This window comes from Puma concolor, chromosome D1, assembly GCF_028749965.1.
Source record: "Puma concolor isolate L17-30 chromosome D1, mPumCon1.1.hap2, whole genome shotgun sequence".
Classification (NCBI taxonomy): Eukaryota; Metazoa; Chordata; class Mammalia; order Carnivora; family Felidae; genus Puma; species Puma concolor.
In genome coordinates, this window is record NC_141676.1 from 16,270,457 (window position 1) to 16,287,045 (window position 16,589).

Consider the following 16,589-nt stretch of genomic DNA (forward strand, 5'->3'; position numbering starts at 1 on the left):
AGAGAGTGCAGGAGTTGAGTTGAAGTCAAGGCCCTGCCTGCTCTCACAACACAGGGCTCTCCCCACCTCTGTTCCCTACTCCTGCCTCTTGCCTTGGCCCTCCAGTCCCCTCTCACAGACATTTGTCCTGCGGAGCCCGACTGTCCACCAGGAATTCCCAGAATGCCTCCCCTCCCTCCCTTCACCTCTTTCATTTCTTCATCCTGTCCAGAGGGGCACTACCCATCTTCAGCCCTCTCTGCTGGGCAGCCTGACCATACACTCTCCAAGCCAGCACCCCCCCACCTCCCCCCCGCCCCATGGAGTTCTGAGTCCATGAGGAGGAAACTGAAGCCCCACCTAGAGGTGCCTGGATCCAGGGTGCACAGCAAGAAAGGTTGTTGGGCGCCCAGAAGATCTCTGGGCAGGTGGGGCCCCGAGGCCTGAGAGCAAGCACCAGATCTGGGTCCTGGCCAGGGAGGCAGAAGGGAGGAGGGAAGACCGTGGGGGTGCCGGGGGCTGCTGCCTGGCAGGTCCCTGTGCCCAGGGTAGGGAAGTTTCTTATTTCTCCTGCTCTGACTTCCCCCTTTGATTTATTATAGCCATGAAATGCTCTGCTCTCTTCTCTTTTCCTTGCCGTCCCCGGGGCTGGAGGAGCACAGGCCTCCCCAGGCACCGGGCCTCAGCTTTGCTGCACTCCCATCTCCTTCCAAGGGTTGAGGCCGGGTGGCCAGAAATGGGAGGTGAGTCGGGGCAGGCAGGGCGGGATGAGGAGGGGCGCTAGTCTCCTGAGGGCTAGCCTGGGCAGGACCCCAGGGGCCAGCAAAGTCTCGGTTGGGAAGGGCTGGGGCTGGGCAGAGGGCGTGGCAGGCGTGGACTGGACAACAGATGGCTCCCTGGGGTCGTGGGGGCGGTGGGATCTAGGCCAACTGGGTCAGCGAGGCTTGGGCATCAGGCCCTGTCAGGGTCTGAGGGACAGGCACAGAGTCCTCCAGTGCCACCCACCGAGTCAGAGAAATGGCTTCCCTGTGACCCCTGACCCCATATTCTGATTTAATGATGGCCAAAGCAGGCCTAGCCTAGGCCAGTCTGGGATTAGGCTCTAGAATCCAGAGTCAGGCATGAGGCCTGAACCCTAGGGGACCCTGGGCTCCTCAAGGCCACGGCTGGACATTCACCCCGTGGCCTGGCCCAGGCAAGTCAGGGCTGGAGTCTGTCTGTCCGGTTCTTGAGCAGTCCTGGCGGCCGGAGCGTTTCTGCCCGCCACTGTGTGGTGCCTGTGGTAATGGGGCTGTTGGCGTTTTGCAATGGGCCGGGGGTGGGGAGGCTGCGCACACATGCTTCCTGTGGTGACTGGGCGCTTCCTGTTTTCTCAGGCCCGGACTTGCTACTGCCGATGTGGAAACAGGGGCAGCTGCAGCCCGGGCGGCTCGGGGCTGGGCACCCCGACCCTGCCCAGAGGGGCCTGAGTAGGCCTGCCAGGCCAGGCCTCACACCTGGGCAGTGGATGGCCTGAGGTACCCCCACACCAGCAACCCGTCCTTCCCATACCCAACAGCTTTTGCCAAGTGTGAGGGGCCAGGTGGGGCCATCGCTCAAGGCCAAGCTGGGGCCCAGGAGGTCAGAGGTCCAGGGATGGGAGCTCCAGTCCAGGAGTCAGGGCGTGTAGTTTTGGTCTCAGCTCTGTTCTTTGCTCACTGAGTGCCTTTGGCCATCCCTGACCCTCTGCAGGCGTCGGCTTCCTCTTTTGTGTAGTGATTGTGGCCCCCATGATCTAAAATCTCTCGCCCGTTTCTGCTCCAATTCTGACATCCCCCTTGAATTTCATATTTCAAGAGCCTCTGCTTTGGGGACAGGTAGGCACGGAGGCTGGGACCCTCAGAGCAGGGCTTGGCATAGGCCTTGGAGAGACTAGGGGGAAGGAAAGGGCATGCCAGGCCGCCGGGGGCCAGACTGGAACAAGGCTTGGAGGTGGGAAGGCCAGGACCAAGTCTGGGAGACGAGGTGTTGATGGGACAGAGGGTCGTAGGTGACAAGATTGATCCAGAAGGATTCGAAAGTGGGAGAAAGATTTTAGGAGCCGCTTTATTCCCGCAGACCTGAGGAAGGGGTCTGACACCTCTCCAGAAGTGGTCTTTTGGAGGGTGGGGGCAGGGCCAGTGCTTCCTGTCTAAGAAGGAGATGGGTACCCGTGTGGTGGGACACGGGAGCCTCAGGAGGGAGCCACATCTTTCCCCCTCTGTCAGGTGCCTGGAGGGCCACCATCAGGGCCAGGCCTCAGGAGTTGGCATTGCCCTCTTCCCGAACGCATCTTGTTTTGTTTTTAAGCACTGCTATTGCAAGAATGGGAGGGGAGATGACTTTGCTTCTTGTTGACTTTGCTGACAGTGCCTGACCTCTGCAGGAAGAGTTTCCAGGAAGGCCAAGGCATGAGCCCCCTGGGAACCGACCAGTCCACTGAGTTCAGACACCTTCTTGGTCTAGGAGGTTCTGAGGTGCCCACCTCACAAGTACAAGCCCTAAATCTCAAGACCTGTGCAACACAGACAGCACAAGCACTGGTTCCAGCCAAAGAGGCCTTGGGGATCCCAAGACCCCGAGGCCCAGACTGAGGGACCATCGGGCTGGCCTGGCCCCCACTATCCTGTCCCGGCACCAAGTGCTGAGTTGGCGGTTCAGCAGCTGCCTCTGCCCACGGAGGCCCAGTTATAAATAAGCTCAGTGTGGCCAAGTCATCAAGTTCTGCCCCAGCTGCATTACCTCAGTGACCACAGGTTGGGGCTGCCCAGTGCTGGGCCCACCGAAACCTGCCCACCCAGAGAAAGGCCGGGCCAGCTTCCATGCCTCCTGGGGTCCTCAAATGCAGGCTTTGAATAGCTGCAGCTACTCAGGCCCGGGCCTCCCTGGACACAGGCCACAGAAGGGGCAGGGCCCATCCCGCCTGCACGGAGCCGGCAGCTATTTACAAACCGAAACCGGGAGAAGTGAAGTGGCTGCGGCCAAGTGGCTCCAGGCCCCCCAGCCCCCACTCCCACTCCATCCCCAGCAGCCCATCCCCCTCTCCCCATGGCTTCCTCTTTCCTTCTCCACACAGCTCCCCAGCCTCCCGCTGCCCGGCCAGCTCTGTCTGGACAACCTGCAGGCACCTCACGGTGACGCCCAACCCCACTGTCACAGGCCGACGGGTCCCTTCTCCTCTGCACCCCCAGGACCCCATCAGTCTGGACTCCTTGGAACAGCCCCTCCCACCCGGGCCCGGCCGCCCACCCTGGGCAGGCCCAAGGCACATTCCCACACTTCTCAGTTCCCCTTCGTGCTTGGAAAAGCTCCAACGCCAATGGCTGCCACCATGCTGCCCATCCCTCCTGAGGGTGGTTTCTCTGGGCGTCCTGCATCTTCACAGGAGCCAAGGAATCTGGGGTGCTACGGTGGAACTTGGGGCACCCGGGGACTTTGGAGGGCATGTTTCTGGACAGGAGGACCCAGCCACCGCTCTCCTTGGGTTGGTGTGGGGGACAGGCCCTCGTGCGGTGCAGAGGGACACTGGGCCTGAGGCCGTGGCACACCCGGCTTAGGAAGTGGCAGGCTGGATGGCCTTGCAGCAGGAGACCGCTCCGAGGAGAGACAACAGGCCACATAAGTGACACTCATTACTAATAACAGACCAACTCCCTCACATTGGTGCAGAGGTTTCCAGTTGACATCAGTCAGATCTTTCCATCCCCAGAACGAGCCTATCCCATGACCACCATCATAAAGTGGAAACCGAGGCTCAGAGGGGAAACCACGTGTACGAGGCCCCATAGCTAGAGAGCGTCTGGATGGGATTCAAAATTTCTTAACACCCTATTCCCTCTTCTCCCTGACTGCCTTTGGTTCCATCTTGTACCCCAGTCTCCCTACTGGCAGGACCAAAGTCTCCTAACACTGTGACAAGAGCGAAAGCAGGGCTGGTCTGATGCTTGAGAGAGAAGCAGGCTTTGGACGGCATAGTTGTCAGATGGCCACCCCTGGCCAGGTGTCAGTGCCCAGTGCCCCCGCCTCCCGCCAAGTCCCAGCTGAGCAGAAGCCCTGGCCTGAGTCCCGCTCCGCCATAGCCAGCTGGCTGGTTGAGTTTCTCCTAACCTCTCTGAGCCTCAGAGCCCCCTCCTGTGAAATTGGCATTTCACGAACACCAAGCACCTACTTGGTGCCAGCTCTATGCTGGGTGCAAGCTGCCTCTGAAGCTACAACATGACCCCTGGCCACAGTCCTGGGTAGAAGGCAGATGAGTTACAAAATTCTGAGAGCTCCCAGATGGAAATTGAGGCCTTGGGACACAGAAAGGGAGTGATGGTGCTCCCAGGGTGCGGAGGGGTATCACTTGGGAAGGGCCCAAAGGACAGGAAAGAGTTCTCCAGAAAAAGCATGGGGGACAGACTCTCATGCTGAGTCACACTCCTGTGCTTTGTAGTTCCCACGGCCTGAGTGCCCTTCCTTCCTCTGGGCCTGGTGAACTCCTACCCATCCGTCAGGGCCCATGGGCACACTGGAGAATGACCAGGCCTGGCCTGGCCTGGTGGCTCCTTACCTCCTTTCTCCCACCCAGAGCCTAAGCAGAGCCTGAGGCCAGGAGTCTTTGGTCACAACACCCTCACCAGCCCCACCCAGGCAGGCGTCTGCTCCCGGGTTCCAGCCCCCGCCATCCCCTGCTCCGAAAAGCACCATTTCCCTTTTCTGGGTGACCACACGCCATGCACAGGGAATTTCCATCGCAGCCTGCGGAGCCTCTGATTCACTCAGGCCCCTCATGCAGTTAACTCCTTCCAGGCCCCGCGCCTTTAGCTCCGCACGCTGGGTGGTACCCCACCCCCACCCAGGGCCCCTGGGTGGCCTCAAACTGGCCTTGGGCCACAGCTCGGAAGTCGAAGTTTCTCCCTAGCCCTACGCCTCAGGATCCTCCCGTCATATGCACAGAGACCTCTTCCCAAGGACTCACGGCATACACACTGGGCAGCCTTGGGCCCAGAGCACAGGCTTTGGGGTAAAACAAGCCTGGGTCCAGTGCTGAGTCTGGCTCTTTCAGTCCTGTGACCTGGAAAAGTGTCCGCTCTTAGCCCCATTTCTCATCTGTGAAATGGAGATCATCCCTGTCCCATAGCGTCGCTGTAAGGATCCAATGTGCTGGGCCCGTGAGGACGGTTGTATAATTATTACCTTTCCTTTTTCTTTTCAAAGGGCCCCTCTCATCCAATCTCAGGGTCCCTGCTCCAGTCCTGGGCCCCTTTTCTGTCTGGCTTTCCCCTCCTGAGAGCTGACTGCTCACACAGGGAGGGTGAGAGAGAAGTGCCAGAGGGGCAGAGGAGGGAGGGGTGCTATTGTCATGGGGCTCTCCTCCAGCAGCTTCCTGGCTCCCCGCATTTCTCTTTTCCCAAGGAAGCTGTGAAGAGGACCTCTGCTGGGATCTTGAGCCCGCAGGGACAGGGTGAGCCTTCCTCCCTCTGGAAGAACGCCGGGTGTGCACCCCCCCCCACCCGCACACGAACATCATACATGCTGTCTTGTGGAATTCTCACAACCTCGTGAGGTGCAGCCTGTTATTGCCCCCATTTTATTTTATTTTATTTTTTTTTATTTAAAAAAAAAATTTTTTTTTTCAACGTTTTTTATTTATTTTTGGGACAGAGAGAGACAGAGCATGAACGGGGGAGGGGCAGAGAGAGAGGGAGACACAGAATCGGAAACAGGCTCCAGGCTCTGAGCCATCAGCCCAGAGCCCGACGCGGGGCTCGAACTCACGGACTGCGAGATCGTGACCTGGCTGAAGTCGGACGCTTAACCGACTGCGCCACCCAGGCGCCCCATGCCCCCATTTTAAAGGTGGGGACACGTAGGCCCTAAGAAGGGACTTGCCCTCAGCTACACAGCGACTAAAGGGCAGGGACAGGATTCAAATCAAGGTCTCCAGAGCCACACTCCTAAACCTTCACAGGTCCCAGTTAGCGTGTGTGGAGGCCAGTGAGGGAAACGGGCACTAAATGACCCCCTCCTGTATATTAGGTAAAGACCGACAAATTGTCCTTTACAGTCCTTTGAACGATTCTGGGAGGCGAGTCTCGCTGACCCCTCTGTGGGATCGAGTTGTCTGAGCTTCCCTAAGGGGAAGGAACTTGCCCAGAGGCCACACGGCCAATCGTGGGGAAGGATCCAGGGGTACCTAGGGAGAGAAGGATGGTGGAGGGGCTGCATGGAGAAGGGGCCTACACCTGGAGGAGAAGCCATCCTATCTTCAGAGAGCAAACGGGGTTGGGGGGGGTGGTGCTGGGAGGTGCTCCCGTGGTGAGCAGAAGGAAGTCACTGTGGGTGGCGGTGGGTTTGAGGTGCCGGAGGCTGAGTGATGTGGCCGGGAGGTGAGCTCCCAGGCTGCAGGCCTGGTCAGCAAGAGTCAGGGGTGAGGAGGGATGGCCGAGATTTGGGCCTTAGAGGAGGTTGGGCTACTCGGTGCTTCTTGGTTGCTGGGGCTGGGGAGCTGGAGGCAGGGGTTGGTGCAGAGCAAGAGGAGAGATTCAGGGGGGCTGGGGAGAGATGGAGGTAAGGGGGGAAGGATGTGTCTGGAGGGCAGCCTAGAGGAGGAGAGCCCACAAAAGACAGAGGCCTTAGGGTGTGGAAGGGGTGGGCCTGTGAGCAAGGCCTGGGAGATTGAGAAAGAGGTTCTGGGAATGTTGAGTAGTGTCTTCTGGTTGGAGGTGGGGGTGGGGCTGGTCCACATGGATGGGAGAGGGTGCAAAGGTGGGCTGGACCCTGGGTGTTGGGGGCTCCAGCATAGGCGACAGAGCTGGACTGCACCCTGTGGACAAGCAAGAACCAAGGAGGATTTTTAGGCAGAGAAATATCCGTGGGAGAGACTTGAGGAAGGGACAGCAGCCCCAGGACCACTGCAGTCACCTCCCACCCACTCACCAGCTGTGTGTCCTTGGGTACGCGCCACCCCCCCCCCCCCCCCCCCCCAGAGCCTCGAGCCTCATTTCTCATGCCTGCCTCATAGGATTATGTGAGGGTGGAACCAGTTAATGCCTGCTCTTTCCCCTTGCCTTTGTCTTGGCCCAAAAAAAAAATTAAAAAAAATTTTTTAATGTTTATTTTTGAGAGGGAGAGAGCGCGCAATCAGGGGAGGGGCGGAGAGAGGCAGACGCAGAATCTGAAACAGGCTCCAGGCTCTAAGCTGTCAGCACAGAGCTGCATGTGGGCCTCGAACTCACAAACTGCGAGATCACGACCTGAGCTGAAGTCGGATGCTTAACCCACTGAGCTACCCAGGCGTCCCTCACAAGTACTTTCTGAGCGCCTGAGAGAAGGCACCCTTCGTGGGCACCTCCTTTTCACTCAGTCACAGTGAAATTTCACACAAGGTCTGCCACTAAGCCCTACCTGCCCCAGCCCCTCACACTCTCCCCTCCCGCACACCAGCCCCCTGCTGGTCCTGGCTCATACTTTGCAGGGCTGGGGTCCCTGCCCAGGGCTCTTCTCCCAGAGGTCTGCTCAGCTCACTCCCTCACTGGCTCCCAGAGTTTGTTCAGATCTCTCCTTCTTGGTGAGCATGGCCTGCCCTGCCTTAGCCAGCTGGCCGCTCTTTTCCTATAGTGCTGTTACCTGCTAACCTGCAGTGAGATGCCCTCAAAGACGTGCTCAGCCCTGTCTTTCTTGCTCCAGAACAAACCCCACAAGGGCAGGAGTCTTTGCCTCTTTGGGTCTCCTGGCCCACAGGCCCTGAGTAAATATTTGTAGGACGTTCTCAGGCCCTAAAGAGCCAGCCCAGTGCTGGGGAGCTCTGAGGGGCCCAGGCGACACAGACTGGGGCCCGAGGAGCCTCCCCCAGTGTCTCAACCATGAGAGGAAGTTGCAAGACGGCCATTTCTGTACACGGGCTCAGCTTTTTTTGGTCAACTTTCCCAGTGCTTGGTCTGAGGACTCAGTGTTCCCCTATACTCAGTCCCCATAGAGACCAGTTGCTGGGACTGTGGGGATGGGGCGCCATTCCCTTATTTTAGAGCTCTTTTGGGATGAGGTTAAGGGATCTGCAAGTTCAAGGTCTTGTCAGCTTCGAGGACGCAGCACCCACGTTTCCTGTTGCCTGCTCACCCTGAGATTGCAATAGTCCCCAGTCTACCCCCTCAGCAGCCCAGTCCAATGAGGGCAAAGGGCCGCCTGGCCCTCCACCACCCAGGCCCGCCTGGCCTCCCTGGCACTCCACAGGGCTGCCCACTTGTCCTATGGAGTGGGTAAATAGAACTGTCATATGCTGCTGGTAGGAGGGAAAGTTGTTACAACTTTCATCGAGGGCAATATGACAGTATCTCTATCTCAAAATTTAAAGTGCGGTACGACTAGGGGCACCTGGGTGGCTCAGTTGGTTAAGCGTCCAACCGGCTCAGGTCATGATCTCACTGTTCACGGGTTCGAAACCCGCATTGGACTCCGTGCTGACAGCTCAGAGCCTGGAGCCTGCTTCCGATTCTGTGCCTCCCTCTCTCTCTGCCCCCCCCCCCCCCGCTCATGTTGTCTCTGTCTCTCAAAAATAAACATTAAAAAATTTTTTTTAAACGTTTATTTATTACTGAGAGACAGAGAGACACAGAGCGTGAGCAGGGAAGGGGTAGAGAGAGGGGGAGACATAGAATGGGAAGCAGGCTCCAGGCTCTGAGCTGTCAGCCCAGAACCTGACACAAGGCTCGAGCTCACAAACTGTGAGATCATGACCTGTGCCAAAGTTGGTTGCCCAACCAACTGAGCCACCCAGGTGCCCGTAAAAAAATTTTGTTTAAATGCAATACAACTAAAACTAATAAAGTATTATGCATCAATTAGGACTCTATTAAAAAAAAACAACACAACACATCTCCTTTGACGTCAAAAGAAGGGAGTCAAAAATTCCTGTGCACCTATGTTATAGAATCTAAATTATCTGGTTTTTTTTTTTTTACAGTGAGTTAGGATATGACAGATATGTCATTTTCAATATTACTTATAATTGAAGGGCTTTTAATTTCTATTTTAGATTTTCTGATACTATTTATTAGTGTCTATAAGGAGGTCATTCAGCTTCCATTTAGTTGTGGTGATTTTCTTTTTCTTTTTCTATTTTAAAGAGAGACAGGGAGGGGCGCCTGGGTGGCGCAGTCGGTTAAGCGTCCGACTTCAGCCAGGTCACGATCTCGCGGTCCGTGAGTTCGAGCCCCGCGTCGGGCTCTGGGCTGATGGCTCAGAGCCTGGAGCCTGTTTCCGATTCTGTGTCTCCCTCTCTCTCTGCCCCTCACCCGTTCATGCTCTGTCTCTCTCTGTCCCAAAAATAAATAAACGTTTGAAAAAAAAAATTAAAAAAAAAAAAAAGAGACAGGGAGAGAGTGCACAAGTGGGGGGAGGGGCAGAGGAGAGAGAGAGAGAGAGAGAGAGAGAGAGAGAGAGAGAGAATCTTAAGCAGACTCCATACTCAGGATGGAGCCTGATGCAGGGCTCGATCCCTAGACCCTGGGATCATGACCTGAGCCGAAATCATGACCCGGATACTCAACCGACTGAGCCACCCCGGCGTCCCGGTTGTAGTGATTTTCTTTCTAGTACCAATCTCTTAACCATCAAGATTAACCTTGAAAACTTAAATATAGAAAAAGGAGAATTTATAGCATTTAACTTCCCTTCAGACATTTACTTCCACAGTAGTGGGCCTTTCTCCTACATTGTTTTCATCGAAGGCAGAAAGTGACGTTCTGTTATTTGTGTTGAACGGTGCCTTTTTAGAGACAAGCAAAAAGCATAAGAGCAGACATCCTGAGTCAGTGTTACCAGTCCATCCAGCCCAGGAAACGTGTAACTCAGATCTTCCCTATATTCCCTCTAGCTTCCCTAAAAAAAACCAAAGACACACACTAGGATATGTGCAAACTAGAAAATTTTATAGATTGTATTATGATTTGTAATAGCAGAAGACTGGAAACAACCCAAATGTCCACATCAATGAAAGACTGTTTAAATAAGATTTTTGACCATGGAATATTATACTGCAATTAAAACAGACCAAGGCTACATGCAACCTGAAGGTAGGAAAGAGAAGCAGGACCCGAAAGAATATTTATACCATTATTCTTTTTATATGAGGTTAAAGTCTGCTAAGATAACAGCTAAACTGTGGAGATGTTTAGGCAAGTGGCAAAACTATAAGGAAAAGTGAGGAAATAATTACTAAAAAAGTTAGAATAGTGTTATTTCTAGACACAGGGAGAGATCTGTAAGGGGACCTTTGGAGGATGCTTCTAGAGTGCTGGATAGGTTTTATTTCTTGACTTGGATGGAGGCTACATAGTGTTAGTTTTATTTTTGCTCCTTAAACTGTACAGAAATGTTTTGTGTACTCTTTTATATGAATGAGATCTCTCGTGATTAAAAAATATCACAGTCCAGGGGCACCTGGTTGGCTCAGTTGGTTAAGTGTCTGGCTCTTGATTTCGGCTCAGGTCATGATCGTCGTGGTCCGTGTGTTCTAGCCCCATATCATGTTCTGCACTGACAGTGTGGAGCCTGCTTAGGATTCTCTCTCTCCCTCTCGCTTCCCTTCCCTCGCTAGCATTCTCTCTCTCTCTCTCTCTCTTTATGTCTCAAAATAAATAAACATTAAAAAAATCACAGTCCAGGGGCGCGTGGCTGGCTCAGTTGGTAGAACATGACTCTTGACCTCGAGATCATGAGTTCAAGCCCCATGTCAGGTATAGAGCTTAATTAAAAAAAAAATTAGAGTCCATTCAAACAGTGAAATACTATAGTCATTAAAAAGAATAAGACAGCTATGTCTGGGCGTGGAATGGATTTAGGGGAAAAATAGAACCAGAGGTAAGTACAATGTGTTTAGTGTGCTACCTTTTGTGTGAAGTTTTCAAAATAGTATACGTGCCTTTTTGTGTCTACTCGGACTATCTCTAGAAAAATTCACAAGAATCAGGTAACGGGAAGGGTTGCCTCTGGAAGGAGAACTGGGCAGCTGTGTCCCTTTTTTGTGCCTTTGAGTTTTGTACCATGTGCATATGTTACCTATTTAAAAAATAAAATAATTTTTAAAATGTGGTTTTTTTCCCTCTCATTCCCTGGAGCCTCCAAGATTTTCGGTTTCAGATCCATTCCTTACTGATGAGAATGAGAGCCACAGCCCAGGTACGATGCATCCTGTGGACCTCCAGCAAGTCGGGGACCCTCTCTGGGCCCATTGCTCCCCTGCAGGAGGAGGAGGCTGTCCCCTGTCCTCTCCCTCTCCCCTCTGCCCTCCTCTTCCACCCCCTTGCCTATTCTCTTTCTTATCTCACCTCTCTCTGCTTCCTTCTTTTACTCTTTCTCCCCTTTTTTTTCCTCTTCCTTTTCAATCCTCCCTTTCCCCCCTCTCTGCCCTCTTGCCCCCTCCGTGCTTGGCTTCTCAGCCTTTTCCCCTTCTTCCTTCTGCTCCTTCCTTCCCCACGGGGACCCAAGAGGCAGATCTGATGCCCCAGCTCTCCACTCACACACTTGACCCTGGGCAAGTCACTGACCTCTTGGGCCTCAGTTTAACAGATCGTTGTCTTGGTTACGTGAGATCACAAGGGTGGAAGACCCAGCACAGTGCTGGGCACTCAGAAAAGTGTTGTCCTCCCCACCCTTTTACGAGATCCTAGGTGGTTGATTATCAGACCCTTCTGGGTCCGAATTGCTTAGAATCTGGGTGCTACTATTCCGAGGGCCTTGAATAACAGCGGATCCCTGGGGGTATAAGGTCTAGGGAGGAGGCCTCTGGTACATTTTGGGAGGAGGGGAAGTGGGAGGAAGGGTAAAGAGGGCTTGCTGGTATTCAAATGGACACAGATATTGTGACTTACTGCACAGAGAGTGAGAGTCCTTTTGCCCATTTTTAGAGATTTGGGCCCTGGCTCTTTTTGGGGCTTCTGTATCCAGGCCCCTTGGGCTTGGCCAGACTTGGGCTAATGGAATCTCTTTCCTCTCCTGGAGCCCCTCAAGACTCAGGCCTCAGGAACACATAGCTGACACAGCATGTTGCCTGCACCGATGGAAATGAGCAGCACACTCCTTGCTTTACAAACAGCAAAGGCTCCACATCTATCCCTGGATGCAACCCAGTCTCCTTGGCCTGACACTCAAGGCTCTTTGCTTTCTTGTCTTGTTTCTAGTCACAGGGTGAAGGCTCACTGTCCCTTTGTTCTTTTCCACCTTCTTACCTTTGCCCAGGCTGGTTCCTCAGCTAGACACTCCTTTTCCCTTGCATGCTTCCCTACCTATCGTCTAGACCAAAATAATCGCTCCCCGATGCACATAGCACCTCTCTCTTGTTCCCCCACCCCCTGAAAGAACCATACTATCTGTTTAACATGTGTGTTCTCTGTGTGTTCTCTTTGCAAGCCTGTGAACTCCTGGGGGCCCAGGACGTGCTCTCTTCATATTTGTGCCCCCTTACCAGGCCCAGCACATAGAAAGCCTTCGATAAGGTTAGTGATGAAATGAAAGAATTAGTAGACAAATAAACATATAAACAAAACAAACCAAGACATGACTGAATGAATGAAGAATGAACACGTCAAGCAGGACCTGGTTCTCATGAGGTAGACCCACCCCACACACATGCAGTCAGCTGGGACGTGGCCTACTTGATGGGGAAATGGAGAGTAGGAATGGAACTCCTGTCAAGTCAGCCGCCTGTCTCCTACTCTTGGGGAGGGGCCTCGGTCATGTTCCTAGGGAGTCCTAAGGACTTGTGACCTGGACCTCTTGGAGAGTCCCAAGTACAGATGCAAAAAAAATCAGTGAAGATGGAAGTGAAATAGATTTAATGGTGAACCTAGACCTTGTGACTCCCTGGTCTTTGCTGCCAGTGAAGAAACACTTGGGGGCTTGGGATTCCACTGATGGGAAGAGGCAGGCTAGTCTTAGTGGGAAGAGGATATAGAGCGGAGGGTAAGACTACACGTGGGAGGAAATAGAATGCTCAAGAAGTTCTTCTGCAGCGAAGTGGACTCACCAGAGGCCAATGGATCAAAAAATGTCTCTATTCATCCCTGGCTTCCAGACTAGATCAGGAGCTCTCTGAAGACAGGGATCTTGTCCAGTACTTACCTACTTTCCCATAACTCAGCATAGAGCCTGGGGCTTAGTTAATACTGGCAGGATGCATAGATGGATGGATGGGTAGATCGGTGGATGGATGGGTAGATGGGTAGATGGGTGGATGGGTGGATGCATGGACTGGTGGATGAACAGATTGAGAGCTGGATATACAGTGGATAAACAGATGAAAATATAGGGGTGCCTAGGAGGCTTCGGTTCAGGTCATGATCTTGTGGTTTGTGAGTTTGAGCCCTACCTCGGGCTCTGTGGTGACAGCTTGGAGCCTGGAGCCTGCTTTGGATTCTGTGTCTCCCTCTCTCGCTGCCCCCCCCCCTCAAAAATAAATGAATATTAAAAAATTTTTTTAAAGATGAAAATATAAAGTGATGGGTCAATCACAGATGGATGGGCTAGTAGAGGAGCATATAGATGGCGAGATGGACAAATAGATAAACAGATGAGTGGATGGATGAATAGACTAACAAGTAAATGGAAGAATAAATGAACGGCTACATAAACTGATAAATAAATAAACATATGGTTGGCTTGATGGGGAGATAGATGGATGGACATATAGACAAAAAATAGAACGGTAGGAAAATGAATGATGGACAAACAAGAAAGGTTTGTAAACTGGGAAGACTAGATTGACATTCAGGCATTGGCAAGGAGTGGGGAAACTGAGAAATCTGGGCTGAGAATAGAGCCCCTAGGGATTTGGAAGAAGCAGTGGTACTCAGGAAACTGGGAGGGGAAGGCGTAAGGACCCAGGACCATCCTCTGATGGAAGGGAAGCTGGTGTGAAGGAACTCAGAGGGAAGGGACAAATAGCACTATGCTGAGGACCTTGCCCTAGAGCCCAGTCCCAGGCTGGATAGAACATAAGTGTTGGGGACCCTGGGCCCAGAAGAGCCAGGCCTGGCACTCTGCTAGATCAGAGCTCTCAGCCAGCCAGGCTGACCCCAGAAAGTGAAGGCCCCTAGTAGCCACCACCACCAGCTCTGACCCCAAGCAAGTGACTGATGGCCACATGGGGGTCTCAAGAGCACTGGGCATTTGTAGGGTTAGGGGTTAGGGGGCGTCAGCAGGGCGTGGGGGCAGCAATGGCCTCCCTGTGGTAGAGCTGGCCTTCCTCCCTCCCACTCTTTCTCCCCACCCCAGCCTCCAAGACCGCCCCTCACAGTTCCAGCTTCCTCTGGGCAGGGGGCCTGGCCCCCATAGCCTCCCAGGCCAGCCCCTGGAGCACCACCTGCCCCAGCCGGCCAGAGACTTCCTGTCGCGCAAGAGATTTATGCAAACGGGCTGGGGCGGTGATGTCACCCCAAGGGGACTATCTCCCAGTGGCAGGCCCTTCGATAAAATCAGGAACTTGCGCTGGCCCTGCAATGTCAAGGGAGGGGGCTCACCCAGGGCTCCTGTAGCTCATGGGGCAGGCCTGAGCCCTGCGCCCGCCCTGAGTTCGTCCCAGCCCCTGACGGGGCGCCCCATCCTGAGGGGCTCCGCACTGGCCCCCACCGAAGCAGGGGACCTGACCGGCTAGGAGATCGGCTGGATGTTACAGGCGTGCAAAATGGAAGGGTTTCCCCTCGTCCCCCCTGTGAGTACTGGGACTCCTCTACTGGCTCGACCCTCGGCCCTCAGACGCCAGTCCGCCTGCCCTCCAACCCACCAGCCAGCTGCCCTCCCGGTTAGCTATCAGTGGGAAATTGGTGTTTCCTCCCTGGAGCTCCTGGTCTGAGATCCAGCGAGGGGGCCATTGGTTTCTTCAGAGCATGCCCTGGCGGGCTGAGGGCTGGGCTCATGGTGGGGCTGTGATCGGTGGGGCCTGAACGGTTATTTATAGACTTGGGTGCTTTAGGGGCTTGGGTGGCAGGCCGTAGCTCCTGGGCAGGGTGTCGGGGTGGGGATGGTGAGGGCAGTGGCAGAGAGGTGGCGGAGGAGGAGATGGGGAGACTGGTGTGGGGGGAAGCCAGTCCCCAGGACAGTAAAGGCTTAAAGGACAGGAGGCAACAGGCCAGATGTCTCAGTCCATGGCCCCAGGTGCTCTTGGAGACTAAGGCCGCCTTATGTCTGGGTTCCCGGTGCCCAGTCTGGAGCCTGGCACAGGGGACATGGTTGTTGACCCAAAGATCTGGGCCTTGGACCAGCTCTCCCCGGGGGCTGGGGCAGGGGCAGGGGCAGGGGCAGGGGCTGGGCGGCAGAATGAGTAGAGCAGAGACTAGGACGGCAGTTTGGTTGGGGCCTTGGCCAGGGCAGGGGAGAGGAGGGCAGGCGCTGGAGCTGGGCCGATCCTGGGGCTGAGCGCAAGGGTGCCGGGACAGGACCTGGTCAGTGGATACCGGAGTTTCGGGCGGGGGCTGAGGCTGGGGCAGAGACTAGAGGTGAAGCAGCAGGAGTCCCAAGGGACCCCTGGAGGGGAAGGGCAGGTCCCCACCACTCTTGCTCTCTGTGACAGTTAAAGCCTCAGGCAGATGCAGACCTGGGCCCCTCAGAGAAGACCCCTCTCTCTCTCACGCCCCATCCCCACTCAGCGAGGGTGGGGAGCCCTGGGAGAGCCGGGAAGGGCTTGGCAGGGCCTGCCCACCTGACTCAGCTTTCCCGGCTTGGAGGCTGCTCCCTCCCCCCACCCCACCCCAGTCAGGCCTCAGGGCCCAGGGAGGCACCCCGGGCCTGACATCCTGCTGTTGGGCTGGGCTGCCTGGAAACCCAGCGCTGGGCTCCTGGCCTGACACAGACCACCCCAGCCAGCCGGCCCTGGAGCTGGGCCCATCCCACCCTCCCCCGCCCATCACCAAGAAGGAGAGGAGGGGGCAGGCAGGGGGTGACGGAGGTGGTCCCAGGAAGAGCCAAGGCCGCCTCAAGAAAGCCACAGGCCCAGGAGCTGGACCACAGCGTCTCTGACCCTTGACCTCTCAATCCCTGAACTCCAGACACAGCTAGGCGGGAGGCACAGCTTCTTGGTTTGCTATGCCAGACCCCTCAGAGAAGGGAGCACTCCTGGGAGGGTGGGCTCCCAAGGCAGCCCTGGCCCCCAACCCAAGCTCTGAGGGCCTGAGTAACCGTTGTGCAATCCCTGCGCGCACACTGCGGGGGTGGGGAGAGGCCTGAGGACAGTTGTAAAGACTCTGCGTGTGTGCGTGTCCCTGTGTTGCACCAGGATGCAGAGGAGTGAGGGCTGGAGGGGCAGGAGGGGGAGGAGGCCAGGGAGGCGTGGGAGGGGGAGGCCGAGGACGGATAGGGGTAGAGAGGAGGACAGCTGGGAGTGAGGGGTATAGGGGGAGGAGGGGGAGAGGAAAGAGTGGAGTGGAGGAGGGGGAGGGGGGAGAGGGAGGAGTGGGGAGTGGAGGGGGAGGAGGAAGAGGGGGAGGGGTAGAGAGAGGGAAAGGGAGGAGTGAGGGTGGAGGGGGAGGAGGGGGAGGAGTAGAGAGAGGACAGGGAGGAGTGAGGGGCTAGAGCGGGAGGAAGGGGAGAGGAGGACAGGGAGGGGTGGGGGGAGCAAT

At 55.3% G+C, this 16,589-nt stretch overlaps 1 protein-coding gene across 1 annotated transcript in view; it reads left to right on the forward strand.

The window, feature by feature from the left end:
• Positions 1 to 573: 573 nt before the first annotated feature.
• SPI1 (Spi-1 proto-oncogene) overlaps positions 574 to 16,589 on the forward strand; it is a 29,261-nt gene continuing 13,245 nt past the window's right edge. Inside the window, 2 exon segments of the mRNA XM_086677528.1 lie at positions 574 to 694; positions 697 to 722. Coding sequence (XP_086533654.1) covers positions 589 to 694; positions 697 to 722 — 132 coding nt within the window. The 5' untranslated portion in view covers positions 574 to 588.